The 22705-nt window shown below is 39.4% G+C and overlaps 1 protein-coding gene and 1 pseudogene across 1 annotated transcript in view; both read left to right on the forward strand.

Annotated features, from left to right (window-relative positions):
- DNAH8 (dynein axonemal heavy chain 8) overlaps positions 1–22705 on the forward strand; it is a 334964-nt gene that overhangs the window by 26154 nt on the left and 286105 nt on the right. The window contains exons 9-11 of the mRNA XM_033217044.1: positions 8998–9111; positions 14900–15007; positions 18114–18215. Of these exons, the coding sequence (XP_033072935.1) occupies positions 8998–9111; positions 14900–15007; positions 18114–18215 (324 nt within the window). The remainder of the gene's footprint in view (positions 1–8997; positions 9112–14899; positions 15008–18113; positions 18216–22705) is intronic.
- Positions 19088–20874, forward strand: LOC117088275 (annotated as a pseudogene).

Consider the following 22705-nt stretch of genomic DNA (forward strand, 5'->3'; position numbering starts at 1 on the left):
CCTGGAGGTCATTTACAGTTTGGCTTGATTCTAGATCCTTTTCTTTTCTCTCTCTCTCTCTCTCTTTTTTTTTTTTTTTAAACAGGGTCTCATTCTGTCACTTAGGTGGGGTGCAGTAGTGTGTTCACAGCTCACTGCAGCCTCCACCTCCCAGGCTCAAGCGATTATCTTGCCTCAGCCTCCCGAGTAGTTGGGACTAACAGGCATGCGCCACCACGCCCGGCTAATTTTCGTATTTGTTGTAGAGATGGGATTTCACCATATTGCTCTGGGTGGTCTCAAACTCCTGAGTTCAAGTGATCCGCCCACCTCAGCCTCCCAAAGTGCTGAGATTACAGGCGTGAGCCACCGCACCTGACTTCTTTTTCTTTCTTTCTTTCTTATATGTATTTCTTTCTTTGCACAGAAAAATAAACTAATACTTTTTTGGTAAAAGATTTAAGCAGTACGAATAAAACAAGTCTCTCTTAATCACATACCCTTAGCCCCACCATTCACAACTCTGTGTCCTGAATAGTAAGCACAGAAAGACAACCACATTTTTCTATTTTGTTTTTTTCTTCAAACATCTTCTGTGGTATTTATGTATGAGTTTATTATGCACAAATGACATAGTTTAGTTTTGTGTTTCTAATTTTTTTTTTTTTTTTTTTTTTTGAGACGGAGTCTTGCTCTGTCGCCCAGGCTGGAGTGCGGTGGCCGAATCTCAGCTCACTGCAAGCTCCGCCTCTGCGGTGCACGCCATTCTCCTGCCTCCGCCTCCCAAGTAGCTGGGACTACAGGCGCCTGCCTCGTCGCCCGGCTAGTTTTTTTTTTTGTATTCTTTAGTAGAGACGGGGTTTCACCGTATTAGCCGGGATGGTCTCGATCTCCTGACCTTGTGATCCGCCCGTCTCGGCCTCCCAAAGTGCTGGGATTACAGGCTTGAGCCACCGCGCCCGGCTGTGTTTCTAATTTTTAAATTAAATAAATGTCATAGCATAATACTTTTCAACTTCCCTTCCCTACCCTGATAGTATATCTTGGAGTTATGCCTGTTAGATGGAGCTTGAGCAGTATAGTTTTCCAAAAAATGTTGTTGTTGTTTTTTGTTTGTTTGTTTTTAGATAGAATCTTACTCTGTCACCCAGGCTGGAGTGCAAAGGCACCATCATGGCTCACTGCAGCCTCGACCTTCCAGGCTTAAGCCATCCTCCCACCTCAGCCTCCTGAGTAGCTGGGACTACTGTCATATGCCACCGTGCCCAACTAATTAAATAATTTTTTTAAAAGTGTCGTCCAGGCTAGTCTTGAACTCCTGGGCTCAAGCGATTATCCCACCTCAGCCTCCCAGAGTGCTGGGATTACAGGTGTGAGTCACTGTGCCTTGCCCAAAATGTTAATGTAGCCAGTTAGATTTTATCTGATCATTTCCCTGTTTGTGGACCAATTTTCTCCTTTCTTTTTTTCAAGTCTGAGATAAAATTCACATACTATTCATTTTATCCATTTAAAGTGAACAATTAAGATATTTTTAGTGTATTCATAATTGCACAAATATCACCACAATTTGTACATTAGAACATTTTCATCACCTCAAAGAGAAACTCTGTATCCTTTAGCTCTCACCTTCCCATTTCCAACATTCCCTCTTCCCCCGAGCCCTCTGTCTAGATTTGCCTATTCTGGACATTTTATGTAAGTGGAATCATAGATTCTTTGCCTTTTGTTACTGGTTTCTTTCACTTGGCATAATGTTTTCAAGGTTCATCCATGTTTGTAGCATGTATCAGTATGTCATTCCTTTTTATGGCTGGATCATATTCTGTTGTATGAATATACCACATTTTGTTTATCAGTTTATGGACATTTGGGTTGTTCCCATTTTTTTTTGGCAATTATACATAATGCTGCTATGAACATTCATGTACTGTACAACTTTTTGTGTTGATATCTATTGTCATTTGTCTTGGTTATTATACCTAGGGGTGGAATTTCTGGGTCACATATTAATTATATGCTTAACTTTTTAAGGAAAATGGTTCCTTTTCTATGTGTTTATAAATATTGCTGCGGTGGAAGCTTTTATATGTCTATATGCAAATATTTCCTTAGGTTGGATACTCCACAGCTTTTCAGCACTAATTATTAGTACAGCTATATTTTTTTTTGCCAGGCAGGTGGCCTAAACCTGTAGTCTGAGCTACTTGGGAGGCTGAGGCAAGAGGATTGCTTGAACTCAAGAATTCTGAGCTATAGTGCACTATGTTGATTGGCTGTTCACATTAAGTTTGGCATCGATATAGTGATGTCCCAGGAGTGGGGTGATGAGGGTGCCTAAGGAGGGGTGAACTGATCAAGGTCAGAAACAGAGAAGGTCAAAACTCTTGTGCTGATCAATAGTGGGATCATGCCTATGCATAGCCACTGCACTCCAGGCTGGGCAACGTAGCGAGACACTATCTCATTAAAAAAACTAAAAAAAAAAAAAATGTTGGGGGCCAACCTGACATATGGAAAATGCCTTGTTTTATTTTGTTCTTTCCTTGTTAGTAGTGGAGTTGTTCAGTTTTTGCATGTTTACTGGCTATTCATATTTCTTTTGTGAATTTTCTTTTTGTATCTTTCCCTTATTTAGAAAAATTCAGACATTGTTTTGTACTGATTTATAGGAGTTCTTTATTTTTTAATGTTTTTGAGACAGGCTTCTCTTCGTCACTCAGGTTGGAGTGCAGTGGCGCTATCATGATTCACTGCACGCTTGACCTCCTGGGCTCAAGTGACCCTCCCGCCTCAGCCTCCTGAGTAGCTAAGACTACAGACATGTGCCACTGTGCCTAACTAATTTAAAATAAATTTTTTTTTTATAGAGATAGGGTCTCACTGTGTTGCCCAGGCTGGTCTCAAAGTCACAGTCTCAAAGAATCCTCCTGCTTCACACTCCCAAAGTGTTGGGATTATAGACGTTGCTACTGTGCCCGGTCACTTGGAGTCCTTTATATAATATGGATATTAATCATTTGTTATATTTGTTGGGTGAAGTAATTCACCATGACTCCTGGGCATCTCTGCACATTTTCACTATATATGAAAAGGACGCAAGGTCCATACTGCTCTTTATCTGAACATCTCTCAGAGTTCTGTTTGCAGTGAGCAACCTTGAGGGGTCAGTGCACATGTCCCCCAGACAAAGAGCAGAATTACTTACCACTTACTGTAAAAAGGATAAATTCCCCTAAACTCAGTGTTCCTCACCCATAACACAACCTATTGCAGGTGCAAGCATCAGTTTGTGGATATTTAGGGTCATGGGGGAACAAACGCAACATAATGCTCATGCCAGTTGCTGTGATGTAATAAAATCCTTGTCTCTGACCCCAAATCTCATGTTTTCTCCCGTCATCGATAAAACAGTAAAAGGCTAATGCATTAACTTCTAAGCAGGGTAAAATCTCAGACCCCCATATGGACCTTGACAATTACAGTGCAAACTTTTTCTTAGTCTGTGGCTTGTATTTTTTTTTTTTGAGACAGAGTCTCGCTCAGTCACCCAGGCTGGAGTGCAGCGGCACGATCTCGGCTCACTGCAAGCTCTGCCTCCCAGGTTCATGCCATTCTCCTGCCTCAGCCTCCCGAGTAGCTGGGACTACAGGCGCCCACCACTACGCCCAGCTAATTTTTTTTGTATTTTTAGTAGAGACGGGGTTTCACCATGTTGACCAGGATGGTCTCGATCTCCTGACCTCGTGATCTGCCCGTCTCGGCCTCCCAAAGTGCTGGGATTGCAGGCGTGAGCCACCACGCCTGGCCAAGGCTTGTATTTTTTAAAACTTGAACACTTGAACTCATTTTAGACTTATAGAAGAGTCAACCAGGATAGTACGGAGAGTTCCTGCCTGCTCTTCATCTAGCTTCCCCTAATGTTAACATCTTAAAACTATTGTACAATGATCAAAATGAAGGGATAACATTGGTACAATACTATTAACGATGCTACATACAATTTATATTTCTCCAGGTTTTCCACTTATGTATTTTTATCTGTTCTGGGATCCAATCCAGGATCCTATTTACATTTGACTGTCATGTCTCTTTAGCCTCCTCCAATGGAACAGTTCCTTAGTCTGTACTTGCATTTCATGACCTTGATACTTTTGAATAGTAATGGTCAGTTATTTAGAAGAATGTCCCTCAATTTGGGTTTGTCTGATGGTTTCTTGTGAATACATTGAGGTTATGCATCTTTGGTAAGAATGCCAGAGTTGATGTGCGCTTCCCAGTATGACTTATCAGGGGGTACATTATATTGATGTGCCTTGTTACTGTTGATTTAAAATTGATCATTTAGTTAGGGTGGAATTTGCCAGGTCTCTGTACTGTACACGTATTTATTTTGTGGAAGATAACCTTAAACTACATGAATAGCTTTCATAGGTGGATCTGATGCGGCAGTTATTACTGTGGTATGCTAATGGTGGTTTTCTAGTTCCCTCATTCCTTCCACGTTTATTAATCAGAATTTTTATGTAAGAAAAAGTTGTCTCTTCTCTCATTGTAGTTATGTATTTGATCGTTTATTTTCATTAGTATAGCCTCATGGGTATTTATTTCATGCTTTCGGTTATAATTGAATACCATCATTATTTAGTTTGTTGCTCAAATTGTGTTTCCTCTTTGGCCATCGGGAAATCTTTCAGATTGGCTCCTGTGTTTCCTTCTGATTCCCTTACTCTGTTTGGACCACTTCTTTACTCTCTACCACTAGATAAATGCTTAAGGCTCATTTTGTATTTGTTCTGCCCTAGTCCTGAGATCAGCACTTCTCCAAGGAGCCTGGGTTTATTTTATTGGAGAGTAGTAATTAGGAACCAAAATCTGGGTGCTAGATGTGCTTTCTTCTTGCTTATATTTTAATTTTTAAAAAATGGAATCATTTATCATGAATTTTTATATTTAGTTGAAATAATTTTTTCAGCCTCTTATTGCTTTTGTCTTTCATGTATTGTTTAAAAAGACCTTCTTAAGAAGAATAAATTGGCTGGGCTTGGTGGCTCACGCCTGTAATCCCAGCACTTTGGGAGGCCGAGGTGGGTGGATCACCTGAGGTCAGAAGTTCGAGACCAGGCTGGCCAACATGGCAAAACCCTGTCTCTGCTAAAAATACGAAAATTAGCCGGTACTGGTGGCGTATGCCTGTAATCCCAGCTACTCAGGAGACTGAGGAAGGAGAATCGCTTGAACCCGGGAGGTGGAGATTGCAGTGAGCCGAGATCATGCCACTGCACTCCAGCCTGTGTGATAGGAGTGAGACTCCATCTCAAAAAAGAAAAAAAAAAAAAGGAAAATTAAGGTTAACCTAAATTTAAAATAGAATTAATTACCCTTTTCTTCTATTTCTAGGGTTTTATTTCTTTATACTTTATTCTTCAGTTAACTTGGAATTTATTTGTGTGAATCATGTAAGATTTAATAGCAATGATAATAATAGCAGCTAACATTTATTGTGTGCTTACTAAGTGCCAGGCATTATGTTCAGTATCTTACCTATAACATTTCATTTAATCCTCACATCATCTGGATCAAATGGGTCCTATTATTATCTTCCCCATTTTGTACAAAGAACAGTGAGAGATTAAGTTTCTTGTTCGAGGTCACAGAGTTAGTAAGAGGGGAAGCAGGATATAAGGTCATGCTCTTACCTCTTCAGCTAGCATTCTTTTTCCCAAATGGCTGGCTAATTTTCCCAGCACTATTTGTCATTTTCTTTTTTCTTTTTTTATTTTTTTGAGACGAAATCTTACTCTGTTGCCCAAGCGGGAGTGCAGTGGCGCGATCTCGGCTTACTGCAACCTCCACCTCCCAGGTTCAAGCAATCCTCCTGCCTCAGCCTCCCGAGTAGCTGGGACTACAGGCATGTGCCACCACGCCCAGCTAATTTTCTTATGTTTAGTAGAGACAAGGTTTCGCTATGTTGGCCAGGCTGGTCTTGAACTCCTGACCTCGTGATCTGCCCACCTTGGCTGCCCAAAGTGCTGGGATTACCGGCATGAGCCACCGCACTTGGCCACTGTTTGTCATTTTCTTTTTTTTTTCTTTTTCTTTTTTTTTTTTTTTTGAGACAGAGTCTTGCTCAGCCACCCAGGCTGGAATGCGGTGGCGCGATCTCGACTCACTGCAAGCTCCGCCTCCTGGGTTCACGCCATTCTCCTGCCTCAGCCTCCCGAATAGCTGGGACTATAGGCGTCTGCTACTACGCCCGGCTAATTTTTTTGTAATTTTAGTAGAGACGGGGTTTCACTGTGTTAGCTAGGATGGTCTCGATCTCCTGACCTCGTGATCCGCCTGTCTCGGCCTCCCAAAGTGCTGGGATTACAGGTGTGAGCCACTGCACCTGGCCTTCATTTTCTTGTAATCATCATAATTTTTGTACATCCACTCTTTGTTCTTCTTTTCCAGATTTGTCTTAACAATTCATGTATTTTCATCCTTTGGTATACATTTTGAAATAAGTTTATACAGTTTTTTCTCCAGAATATCAAATTTTGAGACTTAGTTTTATATATTTTTGAAATGTATGTAAATGGAGTCATATCATATATTCTGCAGCCAGCTTTTACTCAACGTTATTTGTGAGAATTCATCATGTTAATGTGTGCATTATTATTCATTTGCTACCTTTGTTTTTATTGCTGTATCATATTCTGTTGCATGAATGCACCACAATTTATTTATCTATTATCCCAGAATGGACATTTGGATTGTTTCTAGTTTGGGGTCATTGCAAGCAATGATTCAATGAACATTCTTATTCATGTCTCCTGGTGCACATGTGTGAGAATTTCTCTAAGGCATATCCCTAGGAGAGAATTTATGAATTTGTGGGTCAAAGGCACATACAATTTAAGCTCTTGGAGAGCGGTCTCTAATGAGCTGCCATAGTGACCTTCAGACATTTTGTATTAAAAATACTACTCTGTAGTCTTTAGAAAGGATACAAAGCAAATGTGGTGGCAAATCTATTAATGACATTGAGGAGGGAGGGAAAGAAATATATTGAATGACAATATAAAGATCTAAGAAGGTCTTCAGTGGTAAGAGTGGGGGTACCATACTGATATCCCAGCCTCTTTGTTGGATGGGTTTGTTGACAAACTGTTTGGCTCCCAGTATTTTTTTAAAATGGTTTTGTTCAGAGAATGTTATTTCTGTTTTTGCTGGGTAGACCTCTCCATTTCATGCTCTCATCTCTGACCAATTCTCAAACAGGCACTTGATTTTATCATCCCTAGTATGTAAGAGTGGTCAGTTAATAATAAGATAACATTTATTAAGAATAGGTTAAAAATCCTGAAAGAATTTTTCAGGAGAGAAATTGATCAACTTTGGATAAAGACTTAACAGTTTTAGTTGAATCCATTGATCGAATGATATTACTGATGTGAGTCAACTTGATCCTAGGCTGCTTTATGAGAGATATAGTTTCCAGAAAAAGGGAAGGTGATGTTTTGGCTCTTCTCAGCATTGGCCAGATCACACTGAAGGCTTCCTTTCATTCCTGAAGCATGTGTGTTTAGAGTGATGTTGTGTGCGTCCAGAGTAGAAAGGCCAAGAGGCTGAAGCTATTAAGACCATGTCCTTGGAACCAACCCCAAAGCTCATCAATGATAGACTGGATAAAGAAAATGTGGCACATATACACTATGTGGCTATAAAAGGGAATGAGATCATGTCCTTTGCAGGGACCTGGATGAAACTGGAAGCCATTATCCTCAGCAAACTAACATAGGAACAGAAAACCAAACACCGCATGTTCTCACTCGTAAGTGGGAGTTGAAAAATGAGAAGACATGGACACAGGGGGGGGAACATCACACACCGGAACCTGTCAGGGGTCAGCGGGGAAAGGGGAGGGAGAGCATTAGGACAAATAGCTAATGCACGCGGGGCTTAAAACCCAGATGAGGGGTTGATAGGGGCAGCAAACCACCATGGCACATGTATACTATGTAACAAAACCTACACATTCTGCACTTACATCTTGGAACTTAAAGTAAAAAAAAAAAGACCACGACTTATTAAATGACTAAAGGGACACAGAGTGCTCATCTTTGAATAAAAGACTTAGTGATGATATGGTAAATATCTTCAAACATTTGAAGGGATGCTGTGTGTTCACTAGGCTCCATTATGCAAAACTACACAGATGAGCAGAGATTGCAGGAAGATAGATTTTTCTTCTCAAAATAAAGAAGAACTTTCTCATAATCAGTTATTTAAGCAGGTACTGTTTGATGACCACTTACAAGAAATTGTTGATTTCAAATTGCCTTCACTTTGCTAGTAAGGTTTTGTTTTGAATAATGTTCTGTTTTTTGTTTTTGTTTTGTTTTGTTTTAAGACAAAGTCTCACTCTGTTGCCCGGGCTGGAGTGCGGTGGTATGATCTCAGCTCACTGCCAGCTCTGCCTCCCGGGTTCACGCCATTCTCCTGCCTCAGCCTCCTGAGTAGCTGGGCCTACAGGCGCCCGCCACCATGCCCGGCTCATTTTTTGTATTTTTAGTAGAGATGGGGTTTCACTGTGTTAGCCAGGATGGTCTTGATCTCCTGACCTCGTGATCCGCCACCTTGGCCTCCCAAAGTGCTGGGATTACAGGTGTGAGCCACCACGCCCGGCCATGATGTTCTATTTTAATAACTTGACCCATTCTTGAAGACCCAGAGTAATATAATGTCACAAATAGTTACCCTGGAAAAGTCATTCCTCATAGAAGCAGATCCAGTTCAAGCCTACAGACAGGATTTTAGTTATAAACAGGATGAGTCTTTAGTTTTAGTAAATCATTTAAGGTGCTTGTAATAACTTTGTCTTAAGTATTATAAGAAAAACATATATTAATTACACTTAAATGTCTACTATTTTAGTATATGTATGATTGGGAAGACTGAATTTCTTGAGTAAACTTTAGCACACTGATATATTTGAATGTTTCATAGAATTCTTACACATTTTTTCCTTAGAATTGGCGTGATTTGGATGCAAGAATCACTGATACAGCAAATGAATCCAAAGATAATGTCAGATATTTGTATACTTTGGAAAAAGTGTGTCAACCTCTCTATAACCATGACCTAGTAAGTATGCTTTTAAAGTACAGTTTTGAACTGAGTGCAATGGCTCGCACCTGTAATTCTAGCTACTCAGAAGGCTGAGGTGGAAGGATCGCTTGAGCCCAGGAGCGCAAGGCTGCAGTGAGCTATGATTGTGCCACTGCATTCCAGCCTGAGTGACAGAGCAAGAAGACTCCATCTCTGAAAAAAAAAGTACAATTTAAGAAATTAACTTGTATAATTAATGCATTAAAATCTTTAATATGTGTATATTGGGGAAAAACATCCTGCTAAAAGTTATTTAAAGTAATGTATTTTCCTCTTATGTATTTATGAAGAATGATAAACTATATTTAATATTTTAACCCATATTTAAATATATAGTGACTCATTAGTATACTATGAAATAAGCAAGGCAAATATTAATGTATTGTTTACCCTTTGCTGCGTAACAAATTACCTCACAACTGAGTGGCTTAAAAACAGTGAGCATTCTCATGTCAGAGTTTCTGTGGCTCAGGAATCCAGGCAAGGCATAGCTAAGAGCTTCTGCTTCAAGGTCTCTCATGAGGTTGCCCAGAGGCTAAGTGGGACTGTGGACTCATCTGAAGTGGGGGAGGCTGACTGGGGAGAGTCTTCTTCTCAGCCCACTCATGTGGTTATTGGCAGGCCCCAGTCCCTAGCCACATGGGCCTCTCCACCTGGCAATTTGCTTCCCTTGGGGTGAGTGATCCAAGAGTGAGGAGTAGAATGAGAGAACACCCAAGTTGGAATCCACCTTCTTTTTGTAACCTAATCTCTGAAGTGACAGCCCATCATTTCTGTTGTATTCTATTGACTAGAAGCAAGTGAGTCTGGTTCATTCTGGGCAGGTAGGGGAGTATACAAGGGTGTGAGTACTATGTGAGTGAGCATCACTGGGGCCATCTTCAGGGCTGCCTATCAAGGTAGATATTTCCCAGTTTACAGATTAGGAAACCAAACTCATCATGGTGTAGTGACTTTGCCAGCATCGCTCAACTAATCAGGGATGCAGGACAGAACCCATCTTCTAATTTCTAGCCTATTCTTCTCTTAATATTTCCATAGAGATCCTTTAAAGAACATGTTAGCACTACCATTTGCTTTTATTTTTTAAAAGTTTATATTCAAATTTATAATCTGGTATTTCATAGTATTTCATATAAAATATGAAAATTAAAAAAACTCTATCCTTTATTTAATAGAAGGAGAATTCAAGGAAGCTAGTAGTTGTTGAGAACTTAGGGCAGGATTTCCCCATTTTGCCTGGATGTCACTTCTTTTGTAAGTCACTTGTAGGCAGGAGGGTTGCCCAGACAGCTGCATTTTTAAAGCTGTTCCCAGGCTTGAGAATCCTTGAACTTTTGTTATAGGCATTGTGCCACATGCTTTAAATATGTTTTCATTCTGTATACACAATGACCCTCATTTCAAAGATTAGGAAACTGAGTTTGAGCATTTCTATGATGATCCGTGGTGGGACCAAATTCGAATCTAGCTGTCTCTAGCATTATGGGTCGTATTATTTTTCCACTTTACTATGTTGCTTCTTCAAGGTATTCTCTAAGTTAAAATGCTTCCTCTTCCCTTCCCCCGCTCCCACCACCCTGGGATGGAGTCTCTCTCTGTTGCCCAGGCTGGAGTGCAGTGACACCATCTCTGCTCACTTCAACCTCCCCCTCCCAGGTTCAAGCAATTATCCTGACTCGGCCTCCTGAGTAGCTGGGGTTACAGGTACGTGCCACCATGCCCAGCTAATTTTTGTTTTTTTAGTAGAGACAAGGTTTCACCATGTTGGCCAGGCTGGTCTCAAACTCCCAACCTCAAGTGATCTGCCCACCTCCGCCTCCCAAAGTGCTGGGTTACAGGCGTGAGCCACCGTGCCCGCCCCAGTGCTTTCAAATTAATTTAATTTGTGTCTGATATCTGTATTCAGTATTCTTCACTCTAATTTTTAAAGAAGTAGTCAAATCTTCCATATAGGTGGCAGCACTGGCCACATGGTTTTGTTGACCAACCTTCTTGGGTCAGTGCAGGTTTCATCCTAGAGGCAGGGAGAAGGAAAGACGTTATGGCCTGTATCACTTAGATTTGGAGAAGAAGAAGGTGTAGAGGCAGTTCATAATCATTCCAAGAGAGTGTTAGTAGTCAAGAAGTTTAATATGAAAGGGGAGGGAAAAATGTCAGTTGAGAGTCTTGGACAAGTGCATTTCTTACTGCCATGAGGAATCCATCATCCATCAAGGAGCACCACAAGATGGGACAGGAAGACTTTAGAAGCAGAGTCTTTTAATTGAGTCCATAAAGAGGTTGTAGATTTTATTTAAAACTTATTAGTGTTATTTGCAAATAATTATGACTGTTTAAAAAATCACAGCTTTATTTTAGATTCAGGGGTACATGTGCAGGTTTGTTACATGGGTACATGACATGATGCTGAGGTTTGGGGTGTGGATCCTGTCACCGAGGTAGTGAGTACAGTACACAAGAGGAAGTTTTTCAGCTCACATCTCTCTCCCTTCCTCCCCACCAAGAATTATGACTTTCTTAAACTTCATTCTTCTCATTTTTACCCCTGCTACTAGTAGCTGGACTTGTGTTGTGAACCTTCGTAAAATTTGTTTAATATAAGAACATTTATATCATTTCTTAGGTATTTCTATGCACATGACCCCAAGTAAAGAAAATTAAATTGTATGGTGTTGGAGAAATGGGGCCGTTACTTGGCTTACTTGGTAGCTCAATGACTTAATTCCCCAACTTTACAATACGAGCAATTAAAATTTCTGTCCAAGAAGAATTAAAATTATTACATGTCACAAGCATTTTGGATTGCTCACAAGATATGAAGATGCAAATATGAAATACACATAATACCTAAAGCCTACTCCAGGGCTACTGCAAGTAGCTCTTGATGTGAAAAATAATAGAGGAAGTGACTATGGCACAATGTTCACACTTGTCAAATCTGGTGATGGGAGTAGGTGGTCATTATATTATTCTCTGTACTTTTCTATATATTTAAAGCTTTTTATTCTAAAAAGTAAACTCGAAAGAAAGAATACTCTTTATTGCTATCAAGACTCCAAATTTTAAGGTATACTGATTTCAACTTCTTGATTCAAAAGACTTGTTTTAATTCATATAATTTAAAAATCATTTAGTTCTTATGTTTTTTTCATCCTAGTAATTTTAAAAAACTTTGTTCCATTACTCTAACCATGGATGTACCTTATTATTGTTATTTTGTTGTTGTTGAGCTTTTTATATTCTCTCATGTAGGAAGGTTTCAAGCATTACCTTTTGAAATGGCAGAAGTACTAATAGTATTGAGTCATATAATTGCTTCCCACTCATACACCCACTATATCTGTACTTTCAACAACTCCTTTCCCCCTCGTTTTCTTTATTCTGATTAAAAGTAACCAGCAATTGCTGTTTAGTTCATAACTGTCATTTGGGTAGAAAAGTGCAGGGGATTCATGCTTCCATTTCTGGTTCATAAGTTTTATGTATGTTTCATTTTTTTTTTATCACCCTGGTATTGTGCTTTAGGCATATCTTACTATTATATGTTTCACATATAAGATATCTGAACACTGTGTATAGATGGACAACAGCAGTGCACTCAAGGAGCTACTATTATAAATAATGATGTTTAAAGTTCAGATGAAGGACATTTTCCTGAAGGACCCATTTGATGCCATCCCTGAGCCCTCTTTATTGGAGTTTAGTGGTACTTTGTAGACATGACTTAGCAAAGGTGGAAGGGACTCCTTCTAGGCATATTTTTATTAGGATCTTTTTGATCTACAGATACCATATATAATAGGAATTCTGACATACAAGGTTAACTATAAAGTAATGATGTTAATTTCTGTAAGCCACATAAAACTGATTTAATTATTCCGTAGTGACACCTTACGTCTAGGACATACCATACGCTAATCAGTAGTTGTTTTTCTTGGCTGTATTTCTTCCATTGCCAATAAAAAAAGTCTTATATATTTTATCTTGTCCCATCAATTAAAAGGAAATTTCCTTGAAGGCAGGGATGCCATTGGCTTTGTCTGTTCTTCCGTAGTGATTTGCATCATGGTTACAAACAGGGTCTCAAAATCTCCACTAGGTACTTACAGCTGCTGGATCTTAGGCAAGGGACTTAACATCTCTACCTCTCTGTTTTCTCATTTGCAAAATGGGAATAGTGATAATGCTTTATTTCACTCGCGTCCATGTGAAGAGACCACCAAACAGGCTTTGTGTGAGCAATAAAACTTTTTAATCACCTGGGTGCAGGTGGGCTGAGTCCAAAAAGAGAGTCAGCAAAGGGAGATAGGGGTGGGGCCGTTTTATAAGATTTGGGTGGGTAGTGGAAAATTATAGTCAAAGGGGGTTGTTCTCTGGCAGGTAAGGCGGGGGTCACAAGGTGCTCAGTGGGGGAGCTTTTGAGCCAGGATGAGCCAGGAGAAGGAATTTCACAAGGTAATGTCATCAGTTAAGGCAGGAACAGGCCATTTTCACTTCTTTTGTGATTCTTCAGTTACTTCAGGCCATCTGGATGTATATACATGCAGGTCACAGGGGATATGATGGCTTAGCTTGGGCTCAGAGGCCTGACACTTTATTTTACAGATTCTAAGACATTTTTTCACATTTTAGTATCTCTGAACTTAGGACATACTTTAGTCAGTTAGGTTTTATGAATCATTGTGGTTGTGACTTGATACTACCTTAAATTATTAGTTCTGTCCTTGAGGGTGTTTTTTTTTTGTTTTGTTTTGGATTTTGGTACCATTCGTATGAATTCAGACTGCAGTTGAGTACCTGTGCATACCTTCTCAAAGAAGCTTGGTTTCTTTCCTCCTCCTGGTAGTATGTACATTTTGTTTCTCTCTTTTTCTCCATGGTTGGTTTATTTCATGCTTACGTTACCAGGGAGGGCTCACTGGTGGCCTGGTATTGTGTAGGAGTTAGATTCCTCATCTTGGGTGTCTTTTTTCTTTCTCAATAGCACAGAAAATAATGGTGCAGTCTTACAATCAGTGATGTTTTATATCTGATGTAATCAAACCTACCTTTCATGGTTGTTGTCAGCATGTCTTAGGATAACATGCTAATGCTCTTAGCCTGGAATATAGTAAGCATTCAGTTTATGTTTGCGATTGTTTTATATCCTTGTTGTACTTGTTCTGCTTTGCTCTATCTTGTTCTACTTGTTTACTTGTTTGTGTTTTTCTCTTCCACTCTGCTGTGAGCTACTCACGAATAGGTTTGGATTTCTCCCAGTATCTTCAGAGTCTAATGGCACTTGGTAGGATTGCTAAAAGGTGAACTGAGTTGCCTAAAAGAAAGTGAATGCTAGTCTGATTTCTATTTTAGCTAGTTTTCTGACCATAAGAAAGTCGCTTTACCCTTCAAGGTATCAGTTTCTTCACCTTTAAAAAGAGCAGAATGAACTATTAACCTTAAAATTGCTCTCACCTCTAAAATTTAATTTTAGATAAACTTTTAAGTTCAGATTTACAGAAAAGTTGCAATGATAGCACAGAATTCTCTTTACCCAGTTTCTCCTGTTAACATCTTGTATTACCTTTGTTTGTCAAAACTAATGTCCTATTATCTGTTCCAGGGTCTAGTCTAGAATACTGCATTGCATTTAGTAAAATTTGACTTTAAGATAAAAATGCTCTACTATTTTGTGCATGTTTAGAATTTTGAGTATTATAGAATATTGGTTATTAAAACTATACGCATATGATGGAATTCACTTAATTTGTTTCAATGTTAGGTTTCCATGGCACATGGAATACAAAATTTGATTAATGCCATCAGAATGATTCACGGTGTGTCAAGGTATTATAATACCTCAGAGAGAATGACCTCATTGTTTATCAAGGTAAGTTTCTATGGGAGGAAATTACATGTCATCCTGTGAAAAAGTTAGCAAATCTTTCCTTCTGAGCCCTAGGAAGGGAATTGGGAAGCCTGAGTGCCTCTCAGAGTTTTAGTACTTCCAGTGGGCAAGAAGAGAAAGGCGCTGACTGGACTCGGTTGTACTTAATTGAAGGGAGTAATTGGTACTTTTCTGTTTATCAGATGTAAGCCCCAATACTTAAAGAAAATGTGCCTGGTGGCTTTTTAATTTATTCATTTCAAATAGTTTTGATTCTACCCAAGAGATAGGAGTGTGTCTACTATTAACAGTGCTTCTTTAGCTACTCCCATCAGCACTATATTTTGTGTAAAATCTTCCTGTGTAGCACCACATGGTTAATTATTTAAAATAATTTGAAAAATTACTCAGGCAACACATGAAACCAGGCGTAGTGGCTCAGGCTGTAATCCCAGTGCTTTGGGAAGCCAAGGTGGGAGGATCGCTGGAGGTCACGAGTTTGAGACCAACCTGGGCAACATAGGGAGACCCTGGCTCTACAACAAAAATTTTTTAAAGTTAGCTGGGCATGGTGGTGTGTGCCTGTAGTCCTGGCTATTCCAGAGGCTGACGCAGGAGGATTCCTTGAGCCTGGGAGTTCAAGAATGTAGTAAGCTGTGATCACACCATGGCACTCCAGCCTGGGCAAGAGAGTAAGACCCTGTCTCAAAAAACAAACAGACAAACAAACAAACAAAAGCCCCAACAACAGGAAAAAAACCCACATGAATAGAATTTATTTCTAAATTATTCAAGCATAACTAAATATATAAAGTCACAGTCACATTTTAAGTTTTTTTAAAAAGCAAAGTATAGGTTTAATCACTATGTCCTAAATACGACAAGACTCTCAGAATCCTTCCTCTTTACCAGTCTCTCTAATTCTTGACATGATCTCATGTCCCACATTGAGATCATTTTTAGTTCTGACAAAGATTCTTTGCTTGGCTTCTGAATCTTCTGGTAGGCCCATCTGTGCACTTTCTAGTAAAATCTAGTTTGAGCAAAGAACCCTGCTAAGTCAGTTTAGCAAGAACCCGCCATTCTCGATATCTGATGACTCTAGATACCTGATCAGGTTTTCATTCCCCCCGCTCCCCCAGGTGTTGTCCAATCACTTTGGCCTGTCTTCAGCAGGAATCCTGTTAGGTCAGTTTAGCCAAAATCCCCCTTACCTCTGATGTTTCCTCTTAATAATTTTCCACCCACTGACCCCCATCCTGCCCCTTGGCTGTACATTCCTGCTTGCCCACGCTGTGTTCAGAGTTGAGCGCAATCTCTCTTTCCCGCTGCAAGATCCCATTTCAGTGGTCCCTATACCTATCACAATGCTCCTGAATAAAATCTCTTGCTGTGCAAGTATCACTGAATGTTTTTTTAACAGTTCCATATTATTGTTAACATTTTTTTCAACATTGTGAATCAACGAGTATTCAGACTAAAATCCAAGTATTGCTAATTTATTGATTACCGCTGTTTTGTGATTCCCACATCTTTTTCCTTCTTGGATTCATTATTTCTTTTGCTGAGAAAAGTTCATTCAGAGAGGGTTTCGGGGTGGTGACCTTCCTGGATTTCTAAATGTCTGAAAATCACTTTCATTTTGTGTGATCACTCAAATGCTAGTGTGACTTGGATTTTAAATTCGACATCATTGTCTCCTGGGAAGTTGAAGATATTGCTCAATCATTGTCTAGTATTCAATATTGTTGATGAGAAGCTTGGTGCTAATCTGATTCTTGTTTCCTTTGTAGGTAACTGGTTTTATTCTCCCAGGAATCTTTTAGGATTTTTTCTCTATTTTTGATTTTCTAAAATCTCAAACTTTTTCTTTTACATTTATCTCGTTCTAGACTTGCTGAGTTGTCTCAATCCAAAGACTTCATTTCTCTTTTTTTTTGAGACAGAGTCTCGCTGTGTCACACAGGCTGGAGTGCAGTGGCGCTATCTTGGCTCACTGCAAGCTCTGCCTCCCGGGTTCATGCCATTCTCCTGCCTCAGCCGCCCATGTAGCTGGGACTACAGGTGCTTGCCACCATGCCCGGCTAAGTTTTTGTAGTTTTAGTAGAGACGGGGTTTCACTGTGTTAGCCAGGATGGTCTCGATCTCCTGACCTCATGATCCGCCCGCCTCGGCCTCCCAAAGTGCGGGTATTACAGGCGTGGGCCACTGCACCTGGCCTCCTTTCTCTTTATTCCTGGGAAACAGTCCTCTTTTGCCTTGGATTATTCCTAGTTCACTGATATGGTTTGGATATTTGTCCCCTCCAAATCTCATGTTGAAATGTGATCCTCAGTGTTGGAGATGGGGCCTGGCAGGAAGTGTCTGGGTCATGGGAGTAGATCCCTCATGAATGGTTTGGTGCCATCCTTGTGGTAATAAGTTCATGCAACAGCTGATTGTTTAAAAGATCCTGGCATCTCTCTTTTGCTTGCTCTCATACGAGGCCAGTTCCCACTTTGCTTTCGACCATGACTGTAAGCTTCCTGGGGCTGTCATCAGAAGCAGATGCCGGCACTATGCTTCGTGTACAGCCTACAGAGCTGTGGGCCAAATAAGCCTCTTTTCTCTATAAATTACCCATTCTCAGGTGTTCCTTGATAGCAATGTAAATGGACTAACACACCTACCCATTCAATTTATTCTCTCCCCTTGCATCTAACTTCCATTTCTCTTAATTTTTTTTCTTCCGTCTTTGCCCTTTTCTGGCTTACTCATTTGCTCTTCATTTTTGTACCAATTGATGTTTAGTTCATCAGTAGAATTTCTTTTAAAATTCTGAGAATGAAAATTCCAATTTCAAGTTCTCTAGTTTTTTTTATGTTATTATTATTATTTTTTATTTTTAGAGACAGAGTCTCATTCTGTTTCTCAGGCTGGCCTTGAACTCCTGGGCTCAAGTGATCTGCCCACCTTGGCCTCCCAAAGTGCTGGGATTACAGGCATGAGCCACTGCACTTGGCCCATAGGTTTACTCTTTATCATGTTTTTATGCTTGTGGTTTGAAATTTATATATAAATATTATTTCTCTTTTTACGTATAATTATTTTGTACCTGTATTTATTTTAGGTAACAAATCAAATGGTAACAGCATGTAAAGCATATATTACTGATGGAGGATTAAACCATATATGGGATCAGGAAACGCCAGTGGTACTAAAGAAAATTCAGGTTTGTAGAAGTACTTTTATTTTCGTAAATTAAATCTTTTCCCATCCTGCCCAATTTTACTTTGTTTATTCACAAAATATGTTAACTGAAAAAACTTCCTGCAGAGTGGTGTTGAGAATATAAAAAGAATACAATTCTCATTATCTATTTCCCTTTATATTTAGTGCTTCTCTTAGGGTATAATTTAATTTTCATCTTCTCCATGGCTGCCTGTGTTAGACTCCTGTGTGCCATTTCATATGCTCTGGCCACTACATCTCATTCCAGTCCCTGTTGTAATTAAAATTTTTGCCTTTTTTTGCACTGGTTAGGATTACCATGTATCCTTAAATAAACACGGTAGTAGTTGGCATCCTAATTTTGATCCTGGTTTAGAAGACAATGTTTCTAACATTTCCCTGATTTAGTTGGATGCTTTTGTAAGTTTTAAATATATCTTCGATCAGATTAGTTTAGTACCAAGATACAGTTTTTAAAGTTATGAATGGGTTTTGAAAAATTGTCTTCTGGACATATTGATTGAGATGCTTATAGAATTTTGCTCCTCAGTCTGTTAATGTGATAGATGACATTTTTAGACTTTCTAAAACTGTCCTGACGTTTCTGGGATAAACTCAACTTGGTCATGGTGTAATTATCTTTTTAAAAGCCACTCAAGTTCAGTTTGCTACAGTTTTGTTTAGGATTTTCGGGAACTGTATTGGTGAGGGAGAGAGCCTATAATTTTCCTTTCTCATACTGACCTTGTCTGTGTTTTTGGCATTAATGTCTCAGAATGAATGGAGGGTGGGGGGAAGTATTCCTTCTTTTTCCATTTTCTGAAAAAGTTTGTATAAAATTAAAGTGACCTGCTTATTGAAAGTTTGAAAGAAATGGCCACAGCAAGAAGGCTCCTTCTGGAAGTGGTTATTGGTCATCTCTGTGTGCAGGTTCCCTGGTCTTCGTAGTGCCAAAGTGTGTGGCTTGAACAGGGAGGTCAAGTTTGAAAAGTAACGTAGTGCCCTCCACCCAGGGTGGGAACCATTATTCCTACAGGTCTGGTGCTGACTGCCATCCTGGCCAGGGCACTGCTATCACCCCTGCTCTGACCTCTGAACTGGAGGATAAAAAGAGGAAGAATTGCATTTAGTGTTCCTCATGCTGAAAACAGTTGATTCCAAGGACTGGAAGAATCAGGATCATTATACAGTTCTTGGACTTAGCCATGTAAGATACAAAGCTACACAGAGACACATCAAAGCAGCTCATAAAGCAGTGGTTTTAAAACATCATGGAAAGCAGCCGGTGAACCAATAAAGGAAAGAGATAATGACTACTTCACTTGCATCACTAAAATTATAAAATGTATGACCCAGTGAAAAGAGGAGCATTTAACAGTGTAGATCATACATTTGGAAACTCGGTTCCTTCTAAAAGTGAAGCAAGGGACAGTTTCTTTGAAGTGTTTTTCTCACTATTCAAAAATAATTCCAGATGGTCAAAAAAAAGTTTCTAAACCAGGTGTTATGAATTTATGAATTCATCATTTTATTCCTTCTGGTGTAGTTTTTATACTTGGACAGATTTTTCTTATTTAAATACAGAAGGAAAAAAGCAGAATATTGTGACAAGAGAGGGATTGAAAAGAAGAACAGAGCAACAAGAGCACAAAGAAAGAAAGAAGAAATGAATTGAAAACATTAGTTGATAATATACATAGCTGTGATACAAGGATAAAAAAATTCAAAGAAGAGAAAGCCAAGGTCAGACGCAGTGGCTCATGCCTGTGACTCCAGCACTTTGGGAGGCTGAGGAGGGTAGATCGCTTGAGCCCAGGAGCTTGCGACCAGCGTGGGCAATATGATGAAACCCTGTCTCTACAAAAAATTAGCTAGGGGTGTTGGTGCACACCTGTAATCCCAGCAACTTGGGAGGCTGAGGTGGGAGAATTGTTTGAGCCTGGGAGGCTGAGGCTGCAGTGAGGTGAGCCATGATCGTGCCACTGCACTCCAGCTTGGGTGACAGAACAAGACTCTGTCTCAACATAAAAAAAAAAAAAGAGAGAGAAAGCCAAGAAAGAAGCAAGATAGAAGAGGCAAGAGGCTACAGAAAAGCAAAGACAAGCTGAATTAAAAGCTACTTGAATAGCTAAGGAGGAAGAAGAGGAAGTTAAACAACAAGCATTGTTGGCAAAGAAGGGAAAAGATATCCAGAAAAGAGTCATTAAAAGGAAAAGACAAACCTTCAAAATTCAAGGAAGACCTGAAATCACTTTTTCTGACAATAAGTGGAGAAGGTAGAAGAAGTGGAAAAACTTTGTGATAGACTTCAACTAGCAAGTTTACAACACTTCAGTGAAATACCTCTTCTACAAAAATCTAGGAATGGCTGCTCTGGTAAAAATGGAAGAAATAAATGAGCCAATTAGAATGGAGAAAGAGGAAGGGGAGGCTTGTGTGTGTGACAAGCGTCAAAGAATGCAGAGAAATCAACTGTCAAAGGTGGAAATGGCAGTAAAAATTGGTCAGAGGAGCATTGGTCTGCAGTTACTAATTAAAGCCACAGGCCCCTTTTCTGCATGAACTAATTCAATATGGGAAGTTATTACCAATTATATGAACACACATATAATTTTTCTGGAGTCAAGAGAACTTATTGGCAAAGAAAATTGAGCCTCTGAAAACTTGACCCTCATAAAAAAAAAAGATGACAAAAAAGGCTTTGGATAATTTTTAAAAGAACATGGAGTAGTCTCTCAAGTACATGAAGTAGACTTCCTTCAGATGCACCTGAAAGATGAGGAAAAATAGAGGGAGCAGTACCTGGCAAGACAAAAGAGGACCTCAAGAAACGATATAAAGAAGTTGTTGAGGTGGTAAAGGCAATGAAATGCCCAGGAGCAACTGCTGAATGCAAATGGAGCCGAGAAATGACTTATGGACAGTCTTTGTTGTGTATGCATTTAAAAAATAAAACTGATAATTGGAGATCCTGAGCATCTTTTCAAATGCCTGCTGGCTATTTGTATGTTTCCTTTTTAGAAATGTCTTTTCAGGTCCTCTGCCCATTTTTAAAATATTTTTTTTGAGATGGAGTCTCGCTCTGTCGCCCAGGCTGGAGTGCAGTGGCACGATCTCGGCTCACTGCAACCTTCACTTCCCAGGTTCAAGCAATTCTCCTGTCTCAGCCTCCTGAGTAGATGGGATTACAGATGCCTGCCACCACGCCCAGTTAAGTTTTGTATTTTTAGTAGAGACAGGGTTTCACCATCTTGGCCAGGCTGGTCTTGAACTCCTGACCTCAAGTGATCCTCCTGCCTCAGTCTCCCAAAGTGTTGGGATCACAGGTGTGAGCCACCATGCCTGGCCTCGTTTGTTCATTTTAAAATCAGGTTATTTATTTTCTTCCTATTGAGTTGTTTGAGTTCCTTATATGTTTTGGGAGTAAACCTCTTATTAGATATATGGTTTGCAAATACTGTCTTCCAGTCTGTAGGTTGTCTCTTCACTCTGTTTTCTTTTCTGTGCAAAAGCTTTATAGTTTGATACAATCTCATTTGTTATTTTTGCCTTTGTTTCCTGTACGTTTAGGGTCACATCCAAAAAATCAATGCCAAGTAGCTTTTCCCCAACATTTTCCTCTAGTAATTTTAGAGTTTCAGGTCTTATCTTTACATTTTTAATCAACTTTAAGTTGACTTTTGTATGTCATATGAAACAATGGTTCAATTTTATTGTTTTGCATGTGGATATCCAGTTTTCCCAAGACCATTTATTGAAGAGACTGCCCTCTCATTGTGTGTTCTTGGCACCTTTGTCAAAGATCAGTTGACCATAATGCATGGATTTATTTCTGGGTTCTCTATTCTGTTTCGTTGGTCGATGTGTCTGTTTTTATGCCAGTACCATGCTGTTTTGATTACTGTAGCTTGGTAGTATATACAAATATACTATGGTATAAAATCAGGCAGTGTGATGCCTCCAGCTTTGCAAATTAAAAACCACAATGAAGTATCATCTCACATCTGTTAGAATGCCTACTACAGAAAAAGACAAATGATAACAAGTGTTGGTGAGGATGTGCATGCTCTTGGTAGGAATGTAAATTAGTATAGTCATTATGATACATAGTATAGAGGTTCCCCCCAATATTAAAACTAGAACTACCATATGATCCTGCAGTCTCATTTCTGGGTAAATATTTAAAGGAAATGATGTAACTGTCTCAAAGAGATATCTGTATTCTTATATTAATTGCAACATTATTCACAATAGCCAAGATATGGAAACAACCTAAGTGCCTGTTGACTGATGAATGGATAAAGAATATGTGGTATATAGGGTATGTATGTATATATATATATGCTTTTGTGTGTGTGTGTGCATGGATGCATATATATAATGGAATATTATTCAGTCTTTACAAAGAAGGAAATATTGTCATTTTTGACAACATGGCTGAACTTTATTTCATTATGCTAAGTGAAATAAGCCAGACACAGAAAGACAAAT

Source organism: Trachypithecus francoisi, unplaced genomic scaffold, assembly GCF_009764315.1.
Source record: "Trachypithecus francoisi isolate TF-2019V2 unplaced genomic scaffold, Tfra_2.0 Lachesis_group10, whole genome shotgun sequence".
Classification (NCBI taxonomy): Eukaryota; Metazoa; Chordata; class Mammalia; order Primates; family Cercopithecidae; genus Trachypithecus; species Trachypithecus francoisi.